The sequence below is a fragment of the Microchirus variegatus genome (genome assembly GCF_963457635.1).
Source record: "Microchirus variegatus genome assembly, chromosome: 5".
Classification (NCBI taxonomy): domain Eukaryota; kingdom Metazoa; phylum Chordata; class Actinopteri; order Pleuronectiformes; family Soleidae; genus Microchirus; species Microchirus variegatus.
In genome coordinates this window covers 27,453,108-27,473,967 of record NC_139806.1, presented here as the reverse complement: position 1 = coordinate 27,473,967, position 20,860 = coordinate 27,453,108, and the positions used below count along the sequence as shown (strand labels likewise).

The 20,860-nt window shown below is 40.3% G+C and overlaps 1 protein-coding gene across 1 annotated transcript; it reads right to left on the bottom strand.

Moving 5' to 3' along the window:
- Positions 1–490: 490 nt before the first annotated feature.
- Positions 491–19,030, bottom strand: LOC310927564 (TLC domain-containing protein 3A-like; the record flags this gene model as incomplete). Its single annotated transcript, XM_083889880.1, has 5 exons — positions 491–796; positions 3,578–3,673; positions 9,316–9,535; positions 12,005–12,091; positions 18,909–19,030. 5 exons carry the CDS (start codon positions 19,028–19,030, stop codon positions 491–493), a joined length of 831 nt encoding a protein of 276 aa, XP_083746006.1.
- Between the last annotated feature and the right edge of the window lie 1,830 nt (positions 19,031–20,860).

Sequence of the window (20,860 nt, the reverse complement as noted above, 5' to 3'; positions counted from 1 at the left end):
ATACACACGCACTGTAACAGACCTTCCAAATCAGCAGAAGCTGTAAACACAGAAGGTGTAAAGAGATAAGATGTCTGTCCAAGGAAGCTCCTCTTCAGTTTGTGGATCTTTTATTCCAAGTATTCTTTTTTTTACCATGAATGAAAAGTGACTTTTTTTCAGTTGTAGACGCAGAGGGGAGGGGGTAGATCTTCAACCAGGTCCAGGCTATTCCCAAAATTCCAAAAACACTCAAATCATCAAACTTCAGTAGCAGAATACAGTGGGTGGAAAGGTCCACGTTAGGCAGCAGATTTGTAACAGAGGAATTAACGTGTGCGGAAAAAATGCCCAGGAGTTGTGGGACCACAGTAGGCAGTCCTGGTGTACTACAGTACAATGGTGGGGTTTGAAAACCTTCAAGTCAACTAGTGCTTTCGGAGAAGTAGTTGCGTTAGTAGCCGAGTGTGCGTTTTCTTTGAGTGAGAACATTTCGTGACGTGTTGGACCATCAATCGTCCTTCGAATTGTCAGTGACCGTGACCACGGGGGACGAAGCGGGACTGCGGCTGCGCTTGTACAGGCGGTAGCCCTTCCGGCAGAGCAGGACGAACCAGTACACCTGCGGCGCCAGGATGCACGAGTTGCCCAGGTTGGTGGCGAGCGGCAGGTGGAAGGGCACGCTGTAGAGAGGGATCCCGTAGTGGCGGCCGTACATCCAGTACATGTAGGGGAAGAGCGCGATGCGGCACATGAAGAACATTAACAGTACCATACCGCCGTTGGCCTTGTGCAGCCAGCAGTTCTGAAGGTTGAGCTGGTGGAGGAGAGATGCATAAGAGGGAGGGGATGGAGAAGAGGGTGTGGATGAATAAACCCTTTGAAAGTAGCACTTAGAGACGGGTTGAATCATTAGGTTTGATCTTGTATCGATGAACAGAAAATAAGTATATCCGGTCGAATGTGGTCTGGTTTGGTTTTTGCTTCTTTCATGGGTCAGAGTTTGTGTGTTCTGATCATTGGCAGTTAAAAACGCTATAAATCTATACATTCATTCATTAATTTTCTATGTTTAATCCGTTGTTTTATCAACTTTTTAATCTACAGTACATACACTACAGTTCAAAAGTTTCGCGTCACTTAGAAATGTCCTTATTTTTTTAAAGAAAAGCACTTTTTTAAGTGAATATAACATTTAAATTCATCAGAAATACACTCTATACATTGTTAATGTGTGTCTGGTTTTTAATGGAATATGTACACAGGTGTATAGAGGCCCATTTCCAGTGTTCTAATGGTACATTATGTTTGCTAATCAACTATTGGATGATTAGAAAACCCTTGAAAAGAAGGCCAAAATTATTATTTTGAATAAAAATCATTATTTCTAATCTTGTTAATGTCCTGACTATATTATCCATTCATTTTGCAACTCCTTTGATGAATAAAAGTGTGAGCTTTAAAGGAAAACACACAAAAATTGTATAGGTGACCCCAAACTTTTGAACAGTAGTGTACCTAGAGTTATTTTTTAATTGTGAAACAATGCAACTGCTCGAATAATTTTATGTTGTTTTAGTATAATAATCAACATTTTATGCTGACGTATGCAGGCCAACTTGCTAAAAGTTACATTTCCATGAGCTTTAATGCCCATGTATTTGATAACATAGTTTTATACCTTTGTGTTGTTTTTTTACTTAAAATTTTGACTTTAAATGATAAAGTCCCATCTTATGTTGGAGGTGAAGCTCTGAGAGGACGCTGGTCTGCACCACAGCGATCAATCAGCGATAAGCACCACTGTTGCTGCTGTTCACACACAGCAGTAAAAATGTTAGTGCTGATCCAGTCCAAAGGAGGGCAGGATTTTAATTTTTTTAATAAAAAAAAGACAGAGAGCATCTGCACTTCCACTCTGCTGACACCAGATGTCAGTAAAGACGTGAAAGCCCACACACGGTCTACTGACTTCACAGTGGAACAACATTAAGGCTCTTTCTATTCTTAGACTCCTGCTTCTCGAAGACAAACTGCCTTCGACCAAGCATATGTGCTTGTCTTAAGTATTAAGACGTAATGGCCACTGTACGAGTATGCGAGCAGAACCGATGACGGCGCTGACTCCTGAGGAAGTAAACAGACTCTTAGCCCGAATGTTTCTTTCACCTTAATTATTGATGGTACAGTGACAAGTAACTTGATTAAATGGAGGCAGGTTATTTTGATACAATGCACTGCATCACCTGAGCAGAGGCTGCACGGATGGATGTGTGATGCTAGCTGATGGCATTAAGGTCACAGCATACATATATACTGTACATACATAAACATTAGGGATGTTCTTATGGTGTTGCCAATTTCACAACATCTCAACAACAAAAGAGGGTTCAATATCTTACAGTTCAGTTTTGTTGCAGACAGAACAGAGAACTACAGAAACCATCACACCATGTGTGCCCATGATCCTTTGTGTTTTGTTTTAGTCTTGAGTTCTGGTGTGAGTATAATGCAACTACTAATTTACAGCAATATCTGTAACAATTTATGTGATTTTATGCATGTTATTTAAAACAGATACAAACACATATTGACTAAAAGTTTGGAAAAATACTGCAAATTAGTTTAGGGACCTAAATAAAACCTGTGGGCTGAGCCCTGGGGAATCTGGGAATCAGTCGGTTAAACTGTTGTTTAGCGCTAGCATTAGTCCAAGATGAGTAGCTACTTGCATAGTAGTAGTAGTAGTAGACGCACACGTTATTATCACAACATTGCAATAAATGACTTGTTTTCATGCTATTATCATAAAGTCTTGACGCCTAAAAAACATAAAAACAGATGCCTGTTTATTATTCACCGACTAAACACCTTAGAGAGATTAAATCAGCTGTAATCAAGCTAATGTTAGCTCCGCAGTGCAACTGCTCCAGTTGACCTTTACAGGGAAAGACCCTGAAAACGGTCTTTAACATAATTTTACGACCACCTGCTACAGAAAGGTGAAGACATACAGACAGAAAACAAGGTTTTGATTGAGGTTCCTGTCGTAAAATTACAGCGTGTCAGATTTCAGCAACTTTATCGTTCCCTCCCAAGCGTGTTGGAGAGAATCGAAGTGGCTTTCAGTTCAGGGACAAAACTCAAAAACAGACATTTAGTTTGTCTATTGTGGGCTACTGTAAAATCTCCAAAATGGCGTCCTTGCCTCGGCTCCTGATATAGATATTTAAGTCTCATTCTGAGCGAGTGAAAGATTTGACACACAGCAGGACGGAGCTGCAGCTTATGTATTCTCTTCAGTGAGGGGAGTTAGCTTTACCATTAACCCACAACCTCATTTCATGATAGAATAAGCTCATTAGTGGTGGTTTAAGATATGAAAAGACTCAACTATTTACACACACCAACACTGCCTGGTGACGGTTGCTAAGCTATGATTGAACACGTACATCTTATGTGGTAGCTGACCTGTGGTGCTTACTGTACCGTTTCTACCGTTATTGGCCTTTTTAATATAAAAGAGGCAAGAAACATGACACATGCATGATTTCCTGGTTCATGTCTGGTGTATCGCACACGTCTGCTCACGTCTCACCTGAATAAGTATCTTCCCCAGGGAGACGAAGGGAGTGCTGAGCTCCGTTAGAAACAAGCAGCCGATGAAGAAATCCCCGAGGTCCTTTCTGAAGAACTGAGGAGCAGACAAACAGAGGAGCACACAGTGTGAGCAAACAAACACGAGCAATGGAAACAAACACAGCTGACGTTCAAGGACAAGGGCCTGGGCACGGTGTGGTACAGTGAATTTGATCAAAAATACTCGGAAACCTTTATTATTTTTGCTGTAAGTTCGGTTTAAATAATGTGTGAAACATGATGCACTGAAATGCTGGTTTCCTTTTTGTGAAGCCAGTTTGACACAGTCAACAAAACTTGAGCAGCTCCATTATAGTTGAGAGGAAACGTCAGTCGAGACAGAACAGGATCTGTGCAGTCACAGCCACGCCCCCCCATTCAACAGCAGTTCACTGAAGGTTTGGTTTCAAACTTGGCAGGTGACTTGATAACAGCTCCAGTGTGTGCTGTGCCAACTTTGACATTGTTTGGATAAGCAGAAAAGCAAGAGATATCAGAAGAAATTGCAAAAATAACTTTACTGGTCTGTTAGGGTTAGGGTTTGAGGATTGTGTCCTCTTAAGTTTTGGGAAAAAAACATGGACATTTTTCAAAAAGTTTCACAATTTCCTGACATTTTATGCATCAAACAACTACTCAATCAAAGAAAATTACTATATAATATTAGCTGATAGTGAAAATATAGTTGTAGTCATTTGTTAGAGTCCGTTGTCATCCAGCTAAAGCAAACACGGGCGAGATAGCCTGTATCTGAATGGTATTCGTAAATGTGACATTTTACACCCATCTCCTTTTCTTATTTATCTATTTTATCTGCGATCTTGTGAGTCTTTGATAAAGTTTCAACTGAACTGAATGTGGTCTACTGGTGTAGGAAGTCAAAATACACCAATGCTGCTTCATGGACACCAGGTCTGAATTCTATTTTTAAAAATCCAGTGCAGTGTAAGACTGTTTGCGAGTCAACAGAGGTTTGGTAATCTCTTGAACAAAGAAGAAAAAGAACAAATGTGCACTGTTCTCTGGGGTTAGTGTTTGCAGCCAGCAGCCACATGTCCATATTGGACCGAGCATGTAATCCTAAACTGAAGACTGTCTTACTCCACCACAACTTCATGCTGAGATAAAAGGCAGTCAGAGATGGAGTGATGGACCAGAGGAGGCAGCGATGTCCTCTGCATTAGTAATGAACTGAAGCTTTCAAATATTGACCAGTGGTGTGGTGGTGATGTGTGGTTTGGAGAGGCCGTCCTAGAATAGGTGAGGAGGTCCACATGGATAAAGAGACTCCAGACAAAAGGCGAGCACCACTGTCCGGTAGTGTGGCATCGCTGTGTGCCGACTGAATGAATAAGGCATGAGCGGCTCCAGACGTGGCCTCGCCATCTGCCCCCGTAAAAGAATGACTGAGACCACAGAGGGGGAAACATTACACCACCACGCTCCACAAACTACCTGGCTACCACATACCCCCCCGCGCAGGCGTGTGTGTTACATTTGTACTGTATGTCGTGTCAGAGATGTTGTGCAAAAGCACAAGTTTATCTTTACCTTTCCCCCCCATTTTTTTACCCCTCTGAAACAGATATTAGTCATCGACATACACTGCTGGAAGAAGCTTTTTGCTTGCCTTTGCACTTCTCAGCCTGAACGCTATCACTGCAACATGAGATGTCTGCGAGTGTTGACGCTCTACTACGTTGCACATTTACACCAAACGCTCCTGCAGCCGCTGAGATCTCTTATAGTGGATTTAGTGGTTGTTTGCGTACACAGCGGATTGATTTGGCCTTAATTTTCCTGAATTAAAGCTGCGATATAATGTTTGAAGTCAAGCTGTGGATCGATGCTTATTGAATATAAGAATGCAAAACAAGACGGAGGACTGCTGAGTGAGACACCATCAGCTACCCTAACAACGATGAGAACTTACAAGTAGGAGTTGATCAATATCAGTTTTTCTTTGGCTCAGAAAACCTGGTCATTCAATAGTTTCCTTCTGTCAGGTCTGAAAGTTTTGCTTGACAGAGCCCAAGGTCGACAACATGTTTGTCGTTGCAGCTCTAAAAAATAGATTTAATTTAATTGTAGCCGTAGCGATGCGCTAACTGCATTTTCTTTTCAAATTACGATTTCAGAATTAATCGTTTTCAGCCCATTTGCGTCCGACGTCCATCGACCTTCCAATGACGTGCTCTAAATGTCCATGACCCACAGTAGCAAATGTGCAAATGTGATGATTTTACGAGTAAAGCCCTAAAATCATTCACGTGTCACTGTGCAGCTGCAATGTAGATCGTTAAAAGCTGCGTACACGAGAAAAAAATACTATAAGGAGCAGGTGTTGGCAGTGGACTAATTACCATTGTCCTAAAACAAGCCTGTGGTGCATCCTGTAGTATTCCCACATCAGGTGTGACATCATAATCCCCTCAGGTGTTGTGGGTCTGCCTCATAAGCTCCTCATGGCTGTATTTACAGATGACACCTGGACAAGGAAGCTCCCAGATCTGATACCCGATGTAATCTGATCTTGTACACCTTTGGATATTAGTTTGATTGAGATTACACAATCACTTCTTCGAGTAATTCTTTCCAAAACTCAGCCTTTACTCCTGCAGCACCCGTAACCAGTTTTCTTTAATTTCACACTGGTGCCCTTAGTAACCTGCCAGGTTTAAAGCCTGTCAGACACACGTTCCTCGCATTTATAGATAGATATGGCACTTAATCTAGATTACAGGTCTCTCAAACTCAAATGACCTGAGGGCCACTGAGTGTCTAGCCTGGTCAGTAGTGGGGAAACAAAGTTAAAAAAGATAATGTTGACATAATAGTTTACGTAATAACATGTTACATACTTTCCTAAGTATTTATGATGCTAAAATCATTCAGAAAGAACTATATTATGGTGGTGGGCTGCATGTGGCCTCTGATATAGAAGGAACTCAACATAACTTGATAAATGACACTCGTGGGAAGACATCACGTTGAATTTTAGAATGCCGCTGACCCAAATTGAAATATTTTGCCCCAAGGCAGTGATCTCCATTTTCAACTGTGTGTGTGTAAACAAAAATCAGGATTTAGCATCCAGCATAACTGGTTTAACATCAGATTCACCTTCAGATTATAAGCACTATGATATTATCAGTATCAACCAAGTGTGGAAGAAACCACTGAATCGCAGTTTAAAAAAAAATGTCTTTAAGGGCAGATCATTCCACACAGATAAGGTAAAATATTCATAAAACATGAAATAAACATTAATTATCCAGCAATGATTGTGGTCAGCGTTTTATCTTAAGTGGACATTTTGACTTTTGGCTCAGTCTACGTATCTCAGTAACCGATCATGCACAGAACCTGAACCCTTCAACTGTCACAGCTCAGTACTGAATTAATCATCAACCATGCTTATAACTGACTAATCAGTTAAAGTGTTTCGGGTTTTTTTCTCCCCCTTTTCTTTTAAACAAGTTAAATGAAATTGTCCTTAACTAAGTCTGCAGAAACAACTCCTGGGCCATGTGAAAAGTATACATTATTTATTTTATTAAAAGTTCTCTGATTTCAGCTTCTTTAAGGTGGTTTTAAGGATGTGGATAAACAATTTTATCACATTTATGGACAAAAAAACTACTAATTCAATCAAGAAAACTGTTGATTTACTCATAGAGATGAACTGATAATGAATGGTTTGGTCTTTAACCCTGTACATGTCTCTCTCTCTCTCTCTCTCTCTGTGTTCTAATAGTTGACTGGGTGAGTCTCGGACCAGCTCATGCATCACCCAGGTTGAAAAAAGGCTGATGAGTGAGGGAACAGGAGGAGAAAGAGTGGTGAGGAGGACTGACAGCAGCTGGAGCTGAATAATGTAGAGTAATGTGATCTGGTATCGCCAACGACTGCAAATGCAAAAACAAAAGGCTGGGTTTCTACTGCACCTGACCTGCTAACCTGGAAAACGACATGGGGAGGAGAGCGACGACGTTACACGCTTGTGGAAATGCAACCGGCTGAAGGCAGCTTGGAATCAGTTTTGGAAAATTGGTGATTTTATTGGCTATTTTTTTCCCTACATCTGATAAAGTATAAACTTCAGCAACCCCTTATTGAACAACACTAATGTTTACCCAATTTACATTTTATGTCTGCAATACACAAAACAGGTAATCAATACGCAACAAATACACATTTTAGTGAGTGATTAATAAATAACAAGTGCCCAGTAGCAAATACAAGTTAACCTCTATTCATCTGCATGAACTTGTAAGAATGTCGTCACATGATTTTTTCCACTTTGCAGCTCAAACTTGGGTTTAACAGTTGCTGGTCATAAAGGTCACCATGGCCCTCAGCAGTGCACTGCCCTTCTATTGTTGCCAGCTTCCTGCTTTGCCCTCTTATAGCAACCAAATGCTTATTCATTCATTAAAAACATGTTTTTTTTTACCCTTCCTGTCCTTTTGTATTACATACAGTTCCCTTAAAAGAAAAAAAACATAAATAATGAACATAATTGGTTGCTTTTTGTTCCGGGAAGTAATCAATAGCTTACTGTTCTCTTTCCTTTTCCTGCTGTTTACTACTTTGAGGCTTGTTGTTGCTTTGAAGTGACCGAGATGGAATGTAAGGAATGTGAGGAATTATACAAAATGTATTTAAATAGCTCCTCAAATACATTAAACCTAAGGTGCCACCAATGTCATTTCTTGATTTCCTAATTCAGATTTCCGTACAGTTTGAAACACGCACTGCAGAGACTCGACCGTTACTTTTAGCCACGTCTATTTTCTGTTGCCACTTAACTATGAGGAAGTAATCGTTAGGAGGTAATGCAGTTATAGGCAGCGATTGATTTAAAAGAAATGGACTACATTACAGTAGACACTAAAAATGCATTACTGGCAGTGGACAGTATCAAAAGAATACAGGACACATTATTTATGATGGGTGACTTTCAGATTTTTGTCCTGCAATGACTGCTTTACAGATAAAAAAGTTCAAAAGAAATACAAAAAAAGGAAAACGCCAAACAGATAAAATATCATAAACTCTTATCCAGGAGGGAATGGGTCAATGTCACTCCTTCACGTCCGATATCTGCGTCACAACTTTGAGTATCTACTGATACTAATATCAGCAACATTTGACCTTTTTGTTAGCCTTTTGAACCATGACGCGGTGGACAGCACATTTGTGCTGATGCATTTACCACCTGTAACAAGTATTCTGCACTCATGAAGAAGAAATTACAATACCCACAACATGACTCAGCTAAAATTCTGTTGCCGTTGTTACATTTTTTTCTCTTTCCAAAATAAAATACAGGGATTATGACCAGTATCGGACTGATAATGATGCTAAACATCGTATTGGCCGATCTTTAATTGAAAGCAGACCAAACCCTTGAGATTTTCAGGTTTATCTCATATTATACATGTGAAACAAAATCTATTTAGTGCGGTTTTGTGTAATATTACTTAAGAAATGACTCACAATGAAGCTCTACATGTGTATTCACGGGCACAGGAGGAGGCAGAGTGACATGAACAAAGAGACAACCACACTCCTTAATGCCTACAGCTGGAGCTGAGACTGAAACTCTGGTGGTGTTGATGGGGGGGGAACTTCACAGGCAACACTGCCAAAAATACAGTAGACGCTAAAGTGCGTGTGTGTGTGTGAACTCACCAGTGTCACAGGCAGCAGGATGGTGAGCAGGGCAATGTGATGCAGCACCAGCAGGAACTCGCGGCGGACGAACGAGTTGACGGTCCTCAGCGAGTGCTGCTTGTAGTCCTCGTGCCCTTTGACGCGGAAGCGGTAGTAGTGGCTGAGGTACATGGCGAAGATGTCGTACGTCATGTACGGCACGCCGTACCAGATGACGAAGTAGGTGGCCAGCCAGTGACTGAAGAAGGAAAGACAAAAAAAATACACATGATGTTGATTTATTGGCAGAAATGGAAAATACTACCCAAAAGTTTGTTTGTATTGGATTAGAATTGCCCTGGAATGGCTGGTTTTCCTCGCCTTAGAATAAGACTCGTCTGTGATAGACAGACAGACACGTATCCTGCCTTTCACCCTTGTGTGGAAGATAAAACGACGATTTATCATGTCTAATAACTGTAGATTCTCATTTATCCAGGTCCCTATTGTCCAAAAGTCATTGTATCAGAAGCAGTTGGACTTGAAGTTTTCTTAAAAATGTTAATTCAGCTGGCACAGGGCACATTCTTTTAAACAAAAACAAAAAAAATACTTTCAGGCTTTCGTAAAAGGTGTGGAGCAAAATGGCTTTAAAGGCGCAGGTCAGGCGCTGGCCGACCCAAATCATCCTCTGAGGGACCAGTTCATGATGCAAATTAAACAGGTACATGTTTAAGTGCCGAGGCACTGGAGTCCATGCACTGTTTACCAGTTAGCTCCGTTAGCTCCTTTAGCGCCGTTACACAAACCACAAACTGATTCACCGTCCAAATAACGAATTTACAGCGGTTATATAGAGCCGTTGACGGCGATGGGTCACTGCGTCTTTAATCTCTTCACATGCAGACCATCATTCACCTTACAACTCGCCTTCACGCGAGCTTATACAGTATGATAAACAGCTCATATGGCTGCGGCACACTAATGAGCAAACTAACAGTGATGGTTAATTATGTGGACAGAATGCAGTAAAGCCGCGAGGCAGAGCTGAGCTACTGACCTCTGACCTCTCACTGGGTTCTTAAGGTCAGAGGATGGAGATTAAGAGCAGTAAGGCACAACAAACAGCTCAGGGAGGAGTGAAGGCTGCATGACTCATTCCTGTGGTGAATACAGTTGCTCCTTTTCTGTTCAAATGGGAGTAGGTGTGTAGCGACACTTTCCAACGCCGCATCTGTACCCACAATAAAAATACATGTATAACGACTAGAACAACACAATTTATAAGTTGCGTGATGTATTTGGCGGTATATTTTCTGTGTGACCGGGCCGTCACCACATTTGTGATTCACTGCTGATCAAATAGAGTTGTACGGTTGGCTGCCGTCGTTTCTGTTTTTCTGGCAAGTCAGCTTTTCTCAGCTTCAGTCAAGGACTTTAAGATAAAAATAACACGTTCAGACACAAATAATTGTTGGTCTGTTGAATAACAGCGTCTGTAAATATTACAGAGGACGACACACGGCATCTATACTGTTGGAAATCAGGATCTATTCCAATACTAGTTATTGGTACTAGTTAGTATCTTAAAGAATCAAACCCTAACTCTATCTAGGAGCCATTGAGCAAGACAGGAATAAAACCATCTTGTTTGGCTGGATATATTTGTATAAGAGTGAACCACTGTTTCCCAAAATATCCGTTATGCAGACCCACTTTTTAAAGAAGGCAAACTATCGTCACAATATTTATCGCAATTAAGCAAGAGCAAATTTTCTAAGCCCATCTGTAACACTTGAAATGGTAAACAGATAGTTTCCAAGAGATTTTGAATTACAACTTAATTTTACACTTAACTAAAAGGTTATATAAATAACTATTGTAGGCCATGTAGTCTATTTTTGTGTGATCGGGTAACCCTGTACAGCTGCATTTAAAAAGAATACTATCATCTCTGACATTGTTTTTGATACTGATACTGATATATGATAAAGTATAATGGCAGAGTGTGTGAATCTATACTCTCATCAGCTTTCACATTATTAGTATATTAGTTTCACGTTGAAAGTGGAAAATGAACTACAGGAACACCTTTGAAAAAGTCACTGCGACCATTGAGAAGGCTAAATTAAATGGCAGATTGTGACGGAGCATTAGGGCATTCATGGTCCGACTCATGTGTGTGATAAGCTGCAGGCCATGTGCACATCACAGGACAGCAGAACTGAGCAGCATTGTGAAGGATTTAAGCCCGTGGATGAAGGGGAACGGCGGTGGAGATTAACAGCCTGAAACTGGGCCTGCCCGGCCGCTGACTCAGTAGGATTAATACGCTAGCATTAGCTTAGCCTTGCACACTTCCAGCACGGGAAGGCTAACACTATGCTAGCAGCAAAGTGCTGCCAGGTGGCTGATATGGAGGTATGTGTGGACTGTCCTTGGAAAGATACGACACTGTGCTGCATTTTCTCAATGGAGTAAACAGGAAACACAGCATTTCTGAGCACTATTAATCAAAAGTGCTGTTTCTTATGAGAGGAAAAAGCAGCAGATAACTTTTAGACACTTTTAGGCTCACTCAATTTAAAACTACCTTGTTAAAGTTACTGAAACGTAACATTTCCGTTGTTTTAAAGTGTGTAATAGAACGAAAACAATAACAATCGTGCGTCGGGGAACCATTCCGAGACGTAGCAGAAGTGAAGCAGCTGATGATATGGAGTCTAACCTGTCGATAATGACGTTGTCCCTGCATGATGACACAATGATGACTCCTGCTGTTGTTGCCATGATGGCATGGATGGACGACACCAGTCTGAGAAGGAGACAGACACATGAAAGATAGAAAGAGAGAGAGAGAGAAGGATGGTGTTACTGAAGTTACTGAGCCAATACATGAACATTTGTAAAACACACTGCAGTACAAAACAATCCCAGCTGACCTTGATCAAGCGGTACAGTAAACCCCAGACAGGTCACCAGCCTAACACAGGGCCAACATAAAGAGGTGTTTATGAATGCAGAAATTCTGCTCCGGATACACTTCCCCATTCACTTTACACCGGCGTGTCCCCAGCCGTGAAAGTTGAGAGGTTTGGCTGCTGGCGCCAAATTTGCTTGGAAAACCAAGGGTGACAGCGTTTTAGTCTTGACGGGCAGAAATGGAGACCTTTTTTGAAAATGATGACACAAGTGACCCCTGTGTTCACTTCCTGACTGGATTTAATCAGCCACAACTTTAGTATCAACTGTGAAAAGCTCTATCAAAACTACTGTCCACTGTCATTAGGGTTTCTCGTTAGGAGTTCTTTCTGAAAATAATGATGTTTTCCAGTGGACGCAGGTTACTTCTGATAGGGAGCCGAAGCGCTCGTCTCGACGCAGAATGTCGTTGTTTGAAGGTGCTGTTTTCAAATGTAAATGTGGTAGTATGGGTTTACGCAGGGACAAATGACCATTCACGCATGGGGGCAATTTAGAACCTGACTGCAGGACTGTGGAAGGAATGGGCCCACATGTAGAGACCAAGAACCATTCACACTTCTCACATTCACACCTACGGTCAATTTAGAATGTCCAGTTAACCTCTGCATGTTTTTGGACTGTGGAGAACCTGGAAAAAGTCCATGTGGACACGGGGAGCATATGCAAACACGCTGAGGCAACAGGGCTAACCACTACTCCACTGTGTGTTCTAGAAGCTAGCTTGTTTTTGTTTTTTTAAGGGGTCCCTTAAGGTAAAGTAGGCAACCAGTCAGATCTGCAGCTTCAGTGAGCCTTCCTGGTATTAGTACTGCTCAGTGCTGGACTTTCTTCATCTATAAACAGACCTGTGACATAGGAGAAGTTGATGCATCTCTATTTGAAATGTCACTGTGTGAGGTGGCATGCATAACATTCACTCGGATCTATCTTAAGAGTATAGTATACTATACCGAGAGTATACAAGTCATAAACTTATGTGACCTGTTCAATAGTGACGTTACATGGCCAAGTTAAAACCATGGTAGCATCAGAGGGATGCCGTTTTCCCACTAATGGTGCAACAGAATGTTTTTTTGTCCATTTAAATGGAATGGTGAATTATGTCACCAATTTTATTCAAACTATGAATGGCTGCGTTTGCTCCGAACAGCTCTCTCTCTCGCTGGCTGTTCTCCAACTTGGCAGCGCTGAGAGTAAGCTGCTTAGAAATCAGAAAACATGTCATTTATTCCCCCCCAGCACTCGCCGCAGCAATAATATAAAGTCACCCCTTTAACACGCCATGTTGTTTCGGGGAATGATTTAAAGTGCGACCACATAGGTACACGACACAAAAATTGGCAGCTGCGGCGTGATACTCCTTCAATTACCAGGCAGCTAAAGTCAAATAGAATAGCAATTTCCTTTCCTTTTCCCCATGTAGGGATGTTAACAGTCTGTAATGAGAATTATTATCATTACTGAAAGATCACAAACCAATGTTTGCCAGATTTTTTATATGGGTACATACTTTAACAATTACAAACTCCAGCGACCAGGACACAGTTAATTCAATATTTTTTGAACGGGTAAACCAGATATTTCCAAGAGATACGTTTGATAAATGAAATCCAGATTAATTTTACACGTTATTTTAAATATGTATACATGAAATGCTGGAGAAAATGTATTTTGCAAATTTAATTGCAAATCTATTTGGAGATTCCAAAAAATGAGTTTCGGTTTGGTACAGTATGGTAAGGATTGGTGCGGGCTGTACTGGACGCCAGAAAACAAAAGGGTAAGTTAGAAATAGTACTCTTTTTTTTTTGCACCCACACATGCCGATTAGTGACCTCTGCATTTAACCCATCCTTATTACACACTCGTAGGTTGCTCAGGGGCACCGCAGCCCTTGGCTCCTCTGGGGATTAAACAAGTGACCTTCCTGTTAGAAGCCCAATTCCCTTCCTCTTAGCCACGGGCTGGATACCTTGCTACTATTCATATGAAAACGCAAAAAAAATTGTGTTTCTCTCATCGACAAATGTGGTATTATGTGAATTTTCCTGCATGAACCTGGTCACAATTCACTCCAGTGTCCATTAGGCATGTGGCCACGACGCCAGTGCCAGCAAAGCAATGAAGGACCACATGACCGATGACCAGAAAACACCACAGGTCTGAGCTGGAAAATGCCAACCGGCCTTTCTCGCTCACCTTCAACTCTACACACACACATTTTACCCCCACTCGACACTGCATTCTAGAGCTGTATGCTGGCATACTTGGTCACAAGACCCTGATTTTACACAGCCCATTCATTGTGTGTCCGCCAATAACCTCCTCTCTCCCTCTCTCTCTCACTCTGCTGATGAAAGGTTCAGGTTGACGGGGTGAGGAGCGTGCAGAGGGGGAAAAAGGGAAGAATTCTCTGCTGCCTTGTTCAGCGATGTTGTCTTTTCTTTCCTGCTGTGTCAGGCCGGGCCAACGACCTCGACTTCCCTTTCATTCCAACCAAAGTCTTCACCACTGAACGTTTCATAAAACACGCACCGTTTACTCAGGAGTCAGGAGTTGTGCTTCTCCACTATTTCACTATCTCAGCCCCTGTAAATGTATGATTTATATAGTGACCAGTTGGGCAGTAAATAAACAGTTTCAATACCCCCCCCCCACATGTGTTTCAGTCTGAAACCCAAAAGGCAAATAATGGAAGATAATTAACTGTGTCAGATCCTGGATAGTTCTATTCATTATCAGTTAATTTGCACATGATTACCTTCCATCTTCCTCCTAATTTTGGGTTCTAACTATTGACAAATAGCTACAGATGTATATTTCACATCACAGATGTTGTGCTGTAACGAAAACAGTCGGCAGATTTATTTAACGATGAATCAACTACTTTACAATAAAATGCAATGAGGTGAAAATTATTCAAATTTTACGGACAGAAAATATTCACATTTCTACGGAAGAGGATTAGGGCCAAACATATTTGAGTTCTGACTTTAACACTCAGAGAATTAAGTCAGAACTAAAATATTTTTTCCTGTGTGTCCCCAATCCTTCCGTACATTTAAGATGCTTTAATTATTAAAAGAAAACAATTAAAACTGATTATTTATACGAATCGATGAATAGTTTCAGCCCTGCGCTGATGCTCGTGTTGTACTTTTTAAAGTTCAGGCACTCATATGATACAGGAAATTTAAATAATTACAGAGAGTCATACTTTTTTTTTTAGTTAAATCAAACAATAACTTAAGATTTGAGGGTCAGAGCAGCTTGAGTCCATATTAGAGGCTAGTTTAGTGGTGGAGAACAAACACTGTGCGAAAATGCCTTGGAGGCCGATACGCTTGTAAGAACAACATTTTCTGCCTGATGAGCATTAGCAAAATTAGTAGACGCATTTATTCCGGAGCGGGGCTTGGTGTTTTCCAGCGCGTAGCTAACTCAGCAGTCGACTCTGACCGAAGCTCAGAGGAGGATTAGCGAGAGTGACAGCGTCCAAATGAGCACTGAACTGAGCTGTGCACATGTAAGCAAGTCACACTGACTGACAAACACACACGCACTATGTTAATTATTACTACTCTGCAGCTCAATATACCCTTGAGATATTAAGTTACCAAAGCGCCTGTAAATGAATATTGTGTTGTGGGTTATATTTCTATCCGTTTTCATGTATTTGGTGTAATATTCAAGCCCAAGGAATGTCACTTCCTATGTGGAGCAGTGAAGAGCTCCCTGGTGGATGTGAGGATATAATGATGTCAGAGGATGTGAACCATGAAAATCATGAAACTTCTCAGAATACACACCACACACACACACATCACACCACTCAGAGACTAAATCAATTTGACTCGCGCCACGGACACAGATAAAAATGTTCTCACTGTACCAAGTCTATCAGGACTCACTGTACGCTCATACAATGTAAATCACTGTGTAATCTCATTTAGCGTCAGTGCTTGTGAGGATACTTAAAAACACGTGGTTAGCATGTTTTAGCTCAGATTTGTGACAACTTTTCACAAGTTACACAGTGTTTTTTGTAACCTTTGAGAAGTTTAAACTAGTGCTGGGCACGTTACAGTGTTAACGGCAGTTAGCGGCGCACATTAATGTATGGCGCATTTCCATGACGACTAACTGGAAAAAGTTTCATCATGTTTACGTTAAGATGAGTCTCGGAAGTAACAGCAAACTTTAAAAACAGAGGCACACATACGCACTACACAGGTACGCTGGTTATTTGTAGCGCTGCTGTATTCGTTTAATTAACAGACTGCTCCAGTTCGACTGTAGGCGTGCTAACGGCTAACGGCGACCTTGAGTGTCAAGAAAGGTGCCTCCAAATATAATGCATTATCATTATTATTATTATTATTATTATTAATAAAGGAGGTAAATGAGCACATTACACAGGTATGCTGGTTATTAGTAGCGCTGTTCTTTTTGTTTAATAAACAGACCAATTCAGTTCGACTGTAGACGTGCTAACGGCGCTAAAGGAGCACATTACACAGGTATGTTGGTTATTTGTAGCGCTGTTCTTTTTGTTTAACAAACTGACCTCTCCAGTTCGTCTGTAGACGCGCTAAAGGAGCTAAAGCAGCTTACGGAACTAATGGTAAATGGTGCATGGACTCGGGTGCCGCGGAACGTAAACATGACATCACGCGCATCTCTTTGCGGTCACTCGTCATAGAAACACGTCAGCATTAACGTGCTTTAATGTTGACGCCGTTAACCATGTTAACGTACCCAGCACTAGTTTAACCAGATTAACTGCTTTCTTTAGCAGTAAGTCAGGAGTAAATATTATGTTTCAGGATTTTGCTGTTATATGGAGCTAAGAAACCAGAAAATATTCACATTTAAGAAGCTGAAAATTTGAGAAATTGTTAGAAAAAAACACTCAAACTGATTAAACGATCATCAAAATGGTAGCAACTAATTTTGGAATCAAATAAACACTGAAAAATACTATCGATTATGATAGAACCGATTATTTTGTGACCACATCAATTAGCCTTAACGTCCAAATGGTGTAAAATACCAATCAGAAGCTTTTATTTGTTAAAAAAAAAAATAGGTACAAGAATTTTAAAATAAATATTGGTAGTTAATTCAATGGGATAAGTAATGGCGCAAAAGTAGGTCACCAAAGAAGAAGTTCAAGATGAGTAAAACAAAACTGTCTGCGGATAAAAAAGCATTTATTTTTGGCTGATGAATGTCGTAATATTTTGCATCTTACATAAAGTCAGAGAACGTTATTACTCCACGCGTGAACTGGGGTGACATATCAGTCACATGACTTCTACATATTAACCTTTATCTGCTGACTCGGGTTCCACAGCACTTACATGCATTAATCATTCACCGATTTGCCCAAGAACTTTTCGCAGTATTTCAACGCCGTTTTTCCAATTTGTTTGTCGTTTCCACGCAAGCTGAATTGACACTTTTAAAAATGTCAATGGAAAGTCAAGTAAGCAGGACACATTCACATTTCAAAAGCTAAAAATCAGAGTTTGTTTCAAATTTCCCTGAAATCCCACCCAAACTAAAACATTCGACAATTTTTTAAGTGACAGATTAAAAGTTGTCTTTAATGAACTGATTTTAAAAGTGCTAATTATTGAAACGAGCTTACTTAAGTTGTTTTATTGTCAGTTATGTCCATATCCTCCAGCCACTTCTTATGAGATGCTTTCAGTTATCTCTCCATATAATAATATTATAATAATTTTCCAGGTTGCACGACGTGATGTTCACCCGTATTCCCAAGAGTCGTGTGTTTGTTTCTGGTGTCTAATGTTTGAATTTTTATTGTTAAACAAGAACAATATGTATTCAGGCAGATGATCCGCTGTGGCGACCGCTAAAGGGAAAAGCTGAAAGAAGAACAGCAACAATATCTATTAAGGGGTTTAAAAAAAAAAAACATTTCACTAATGTTTAATAATATTCACTGGAGGACAGCATACTACACCGAATAAATAAAATGGACTGTGTGCCTGAAGTTTAAATCATTGATTAAAATGTAATGGATTACCTAAATATGCACAGTTTTCAATAACTTTAATATATACTAAGTGTGTTAATAAATAGATGTTGTTGTGAACCTCACTAACATTATCATAGTTTATTGTGTAATGATTTAGTAATGCTGACACACATGCACACCTCATATGGACAAGAATACCTTACTGGCACATATTTTATAGCACTTCATGCACTGCTTTCAGCCATAAATTTGCTTTATTTTTGTTATATTTAAAAGTTGTCGCTAGCATTTGCCCACAGGAAGCTACAGTCATCCTTACAGTAGAGGTTATTAGGGGATTATAAGACATAACGTTAAAAAAAACATACCGTTAATAAATACTAATGACACTTGTAAAACGCCAAACGGGTTAAATAACATGACATATATTGTGATTAAAAACGAAGACAATGTCAATTTAGTGCATATAAAGTCAGGGAGAGGGGCGAAAAACAAGCAACATTTTAAGAAGCTAACTGAATGAGCAGCACTGTTACTAGCATCAAGCTCAGATGCTACAGAGCCGCGGCTCCATTACGTCAGTGTGGCTTTAGTCGCCGTAATATTGAGCAAAAAGTGATGCATTTCGAGTCACGATTACCTCTCGCTGACCAGCACCACGTCCGCATCGCTCCAGTGTTTGAACACACACGGCAGGATCCTCCTGAAGGCGAAGAACAGACCGGGGAAAACTACGGCGCCACAAGCTAAAACTTGCAACATCCTGCCTCGTATTTTTCCTCTAAAACCTGCCCGGAGATGACACTCTCTCCCTGCCGTCCCACCGACTCTTTCGGCCGTTCACACGCAGCAGTGAGGCATCTTCTTGCGGCCGGACTCGGGTGCGTTTCAGCCGGGAACAGTCCAGTTAACCATCCGAGCTCACACACTCATACATAGAATACACACTCACACACACACACTCGTACACTCAGCGGCAGCGCCAATGTCGAGTTAACAGTAACTGAGTATAAGTGACTTCCGGTGAGGACTGTCAAAATAAGAGTCCTGACCCGGTGCCGGAACTATTTGTGGTCGACGCAGGAACACCAGCATCGCGACCTTTTATTTTGAAGGCTAAACTTTTATTTATTTATTTTAAATCAAGAACATTGAATGGAATAAAGTGACAAATAATAAAAAAAAAGTGAACAAAGACATTCAAATCAGTCACATGAATAATAATTTAAAGATCCAGTGTCTTCTCAAACAAAAATAAACACTATTTTCTCAATTTCCTCTTGTGCCCATTAAAAATATTTAATTTTTTCAATATATATTAATATTTTTGTCTCATTACCTTTTTGAACTGGTGCATACATCTGTGAATATTATTTATAAGATATAATTACATCACATCATTTATTTGGCTGAGTAAATCCTCAGCATTAAACTACCAGCCCCGACCATTTATGGCAATAATAGTAATAATTTAAACAATGTGTGATTGTGTATTTTTATTTATTTTCCTATATCAGTGACACATGTAATTTGATCAAATGTATGAAATACTGAAATTTGATGGTAACTGTTGTGTAGAGGTTTATCAACAGCCTTATTACAGGAATGTTTTCTGAAATTGCTGCTTCTGTAAATGAGCTGATAGCAGTCGGAGTAAAGCCCAAATCAAACAGAATGTTTGTTTAAATGATTGACCTGGTTTGTACAGGCCTGTGCTTAACAGTCAGCGCTGAACAGAGACAATCGGCGATCAGATCTCACTATCAGTTGTCAGGTAAGCACTGCTTTTAAAGTCAGTTGACCCGACTTCACTGGTCGTGTTGGACAGTGTCTGATGACCGCGGGGCATCGAGATTCACCGTGATGCAACAGAACATCTATGTTACACAACAACACTTCATCTACATACAAATTCAAGTTTGAAAGGGAAAATACTTTTTTTTTTTTTCTCGATTGCTGTTTCATTGGCTTAAACCCATGGTTCCCAACCTAGGGTCAAAGCCCCCCTCAGGGGGCACCAGACATCACATTTAGAAAATCTCCACTCTATTAGATAATCAGAAGAATTAAAACACATTTTTCTGGTCTATCTTTACATTTAAAGATTTCTACATCACTTCCTGTAGTAGTCTGATAGGTTTGATAGCAGTGTTAGTTGTTTTGTATTCTGTTAAAGTCACTGTGAGATGTTTGTTGGTGCTATTTATGACATGTTTGTCTTTTTTTAAAGAGAAACAAATGCTTATATTGTGCAACCTTTCGACTTCCTGCACCTGAGATTTAAAATAGTTTTGATGCACATTATTAATTTGTCATCACCTGCTGCAGAAAACTTAAAAAGTAAAGTACCAAACACTCAAGGCAATAGCTCAAGAGAACACAGGACAGTTGGTATCCACTTACACTGTGAGAAAAGGAACACAAGCACAACTGCTGTTGATTTCTTGCATATAAATGTTTGTAATTATTAACTTTATTCTCCGTAAAGTGTGTGTATGCATGCATGGACAGGGGGTTCAGGTTGGAAAACCTACGATTTAAACAATTATTGCATAAAATAGTTAGTGATAATTTACAAACAATAAACAAATG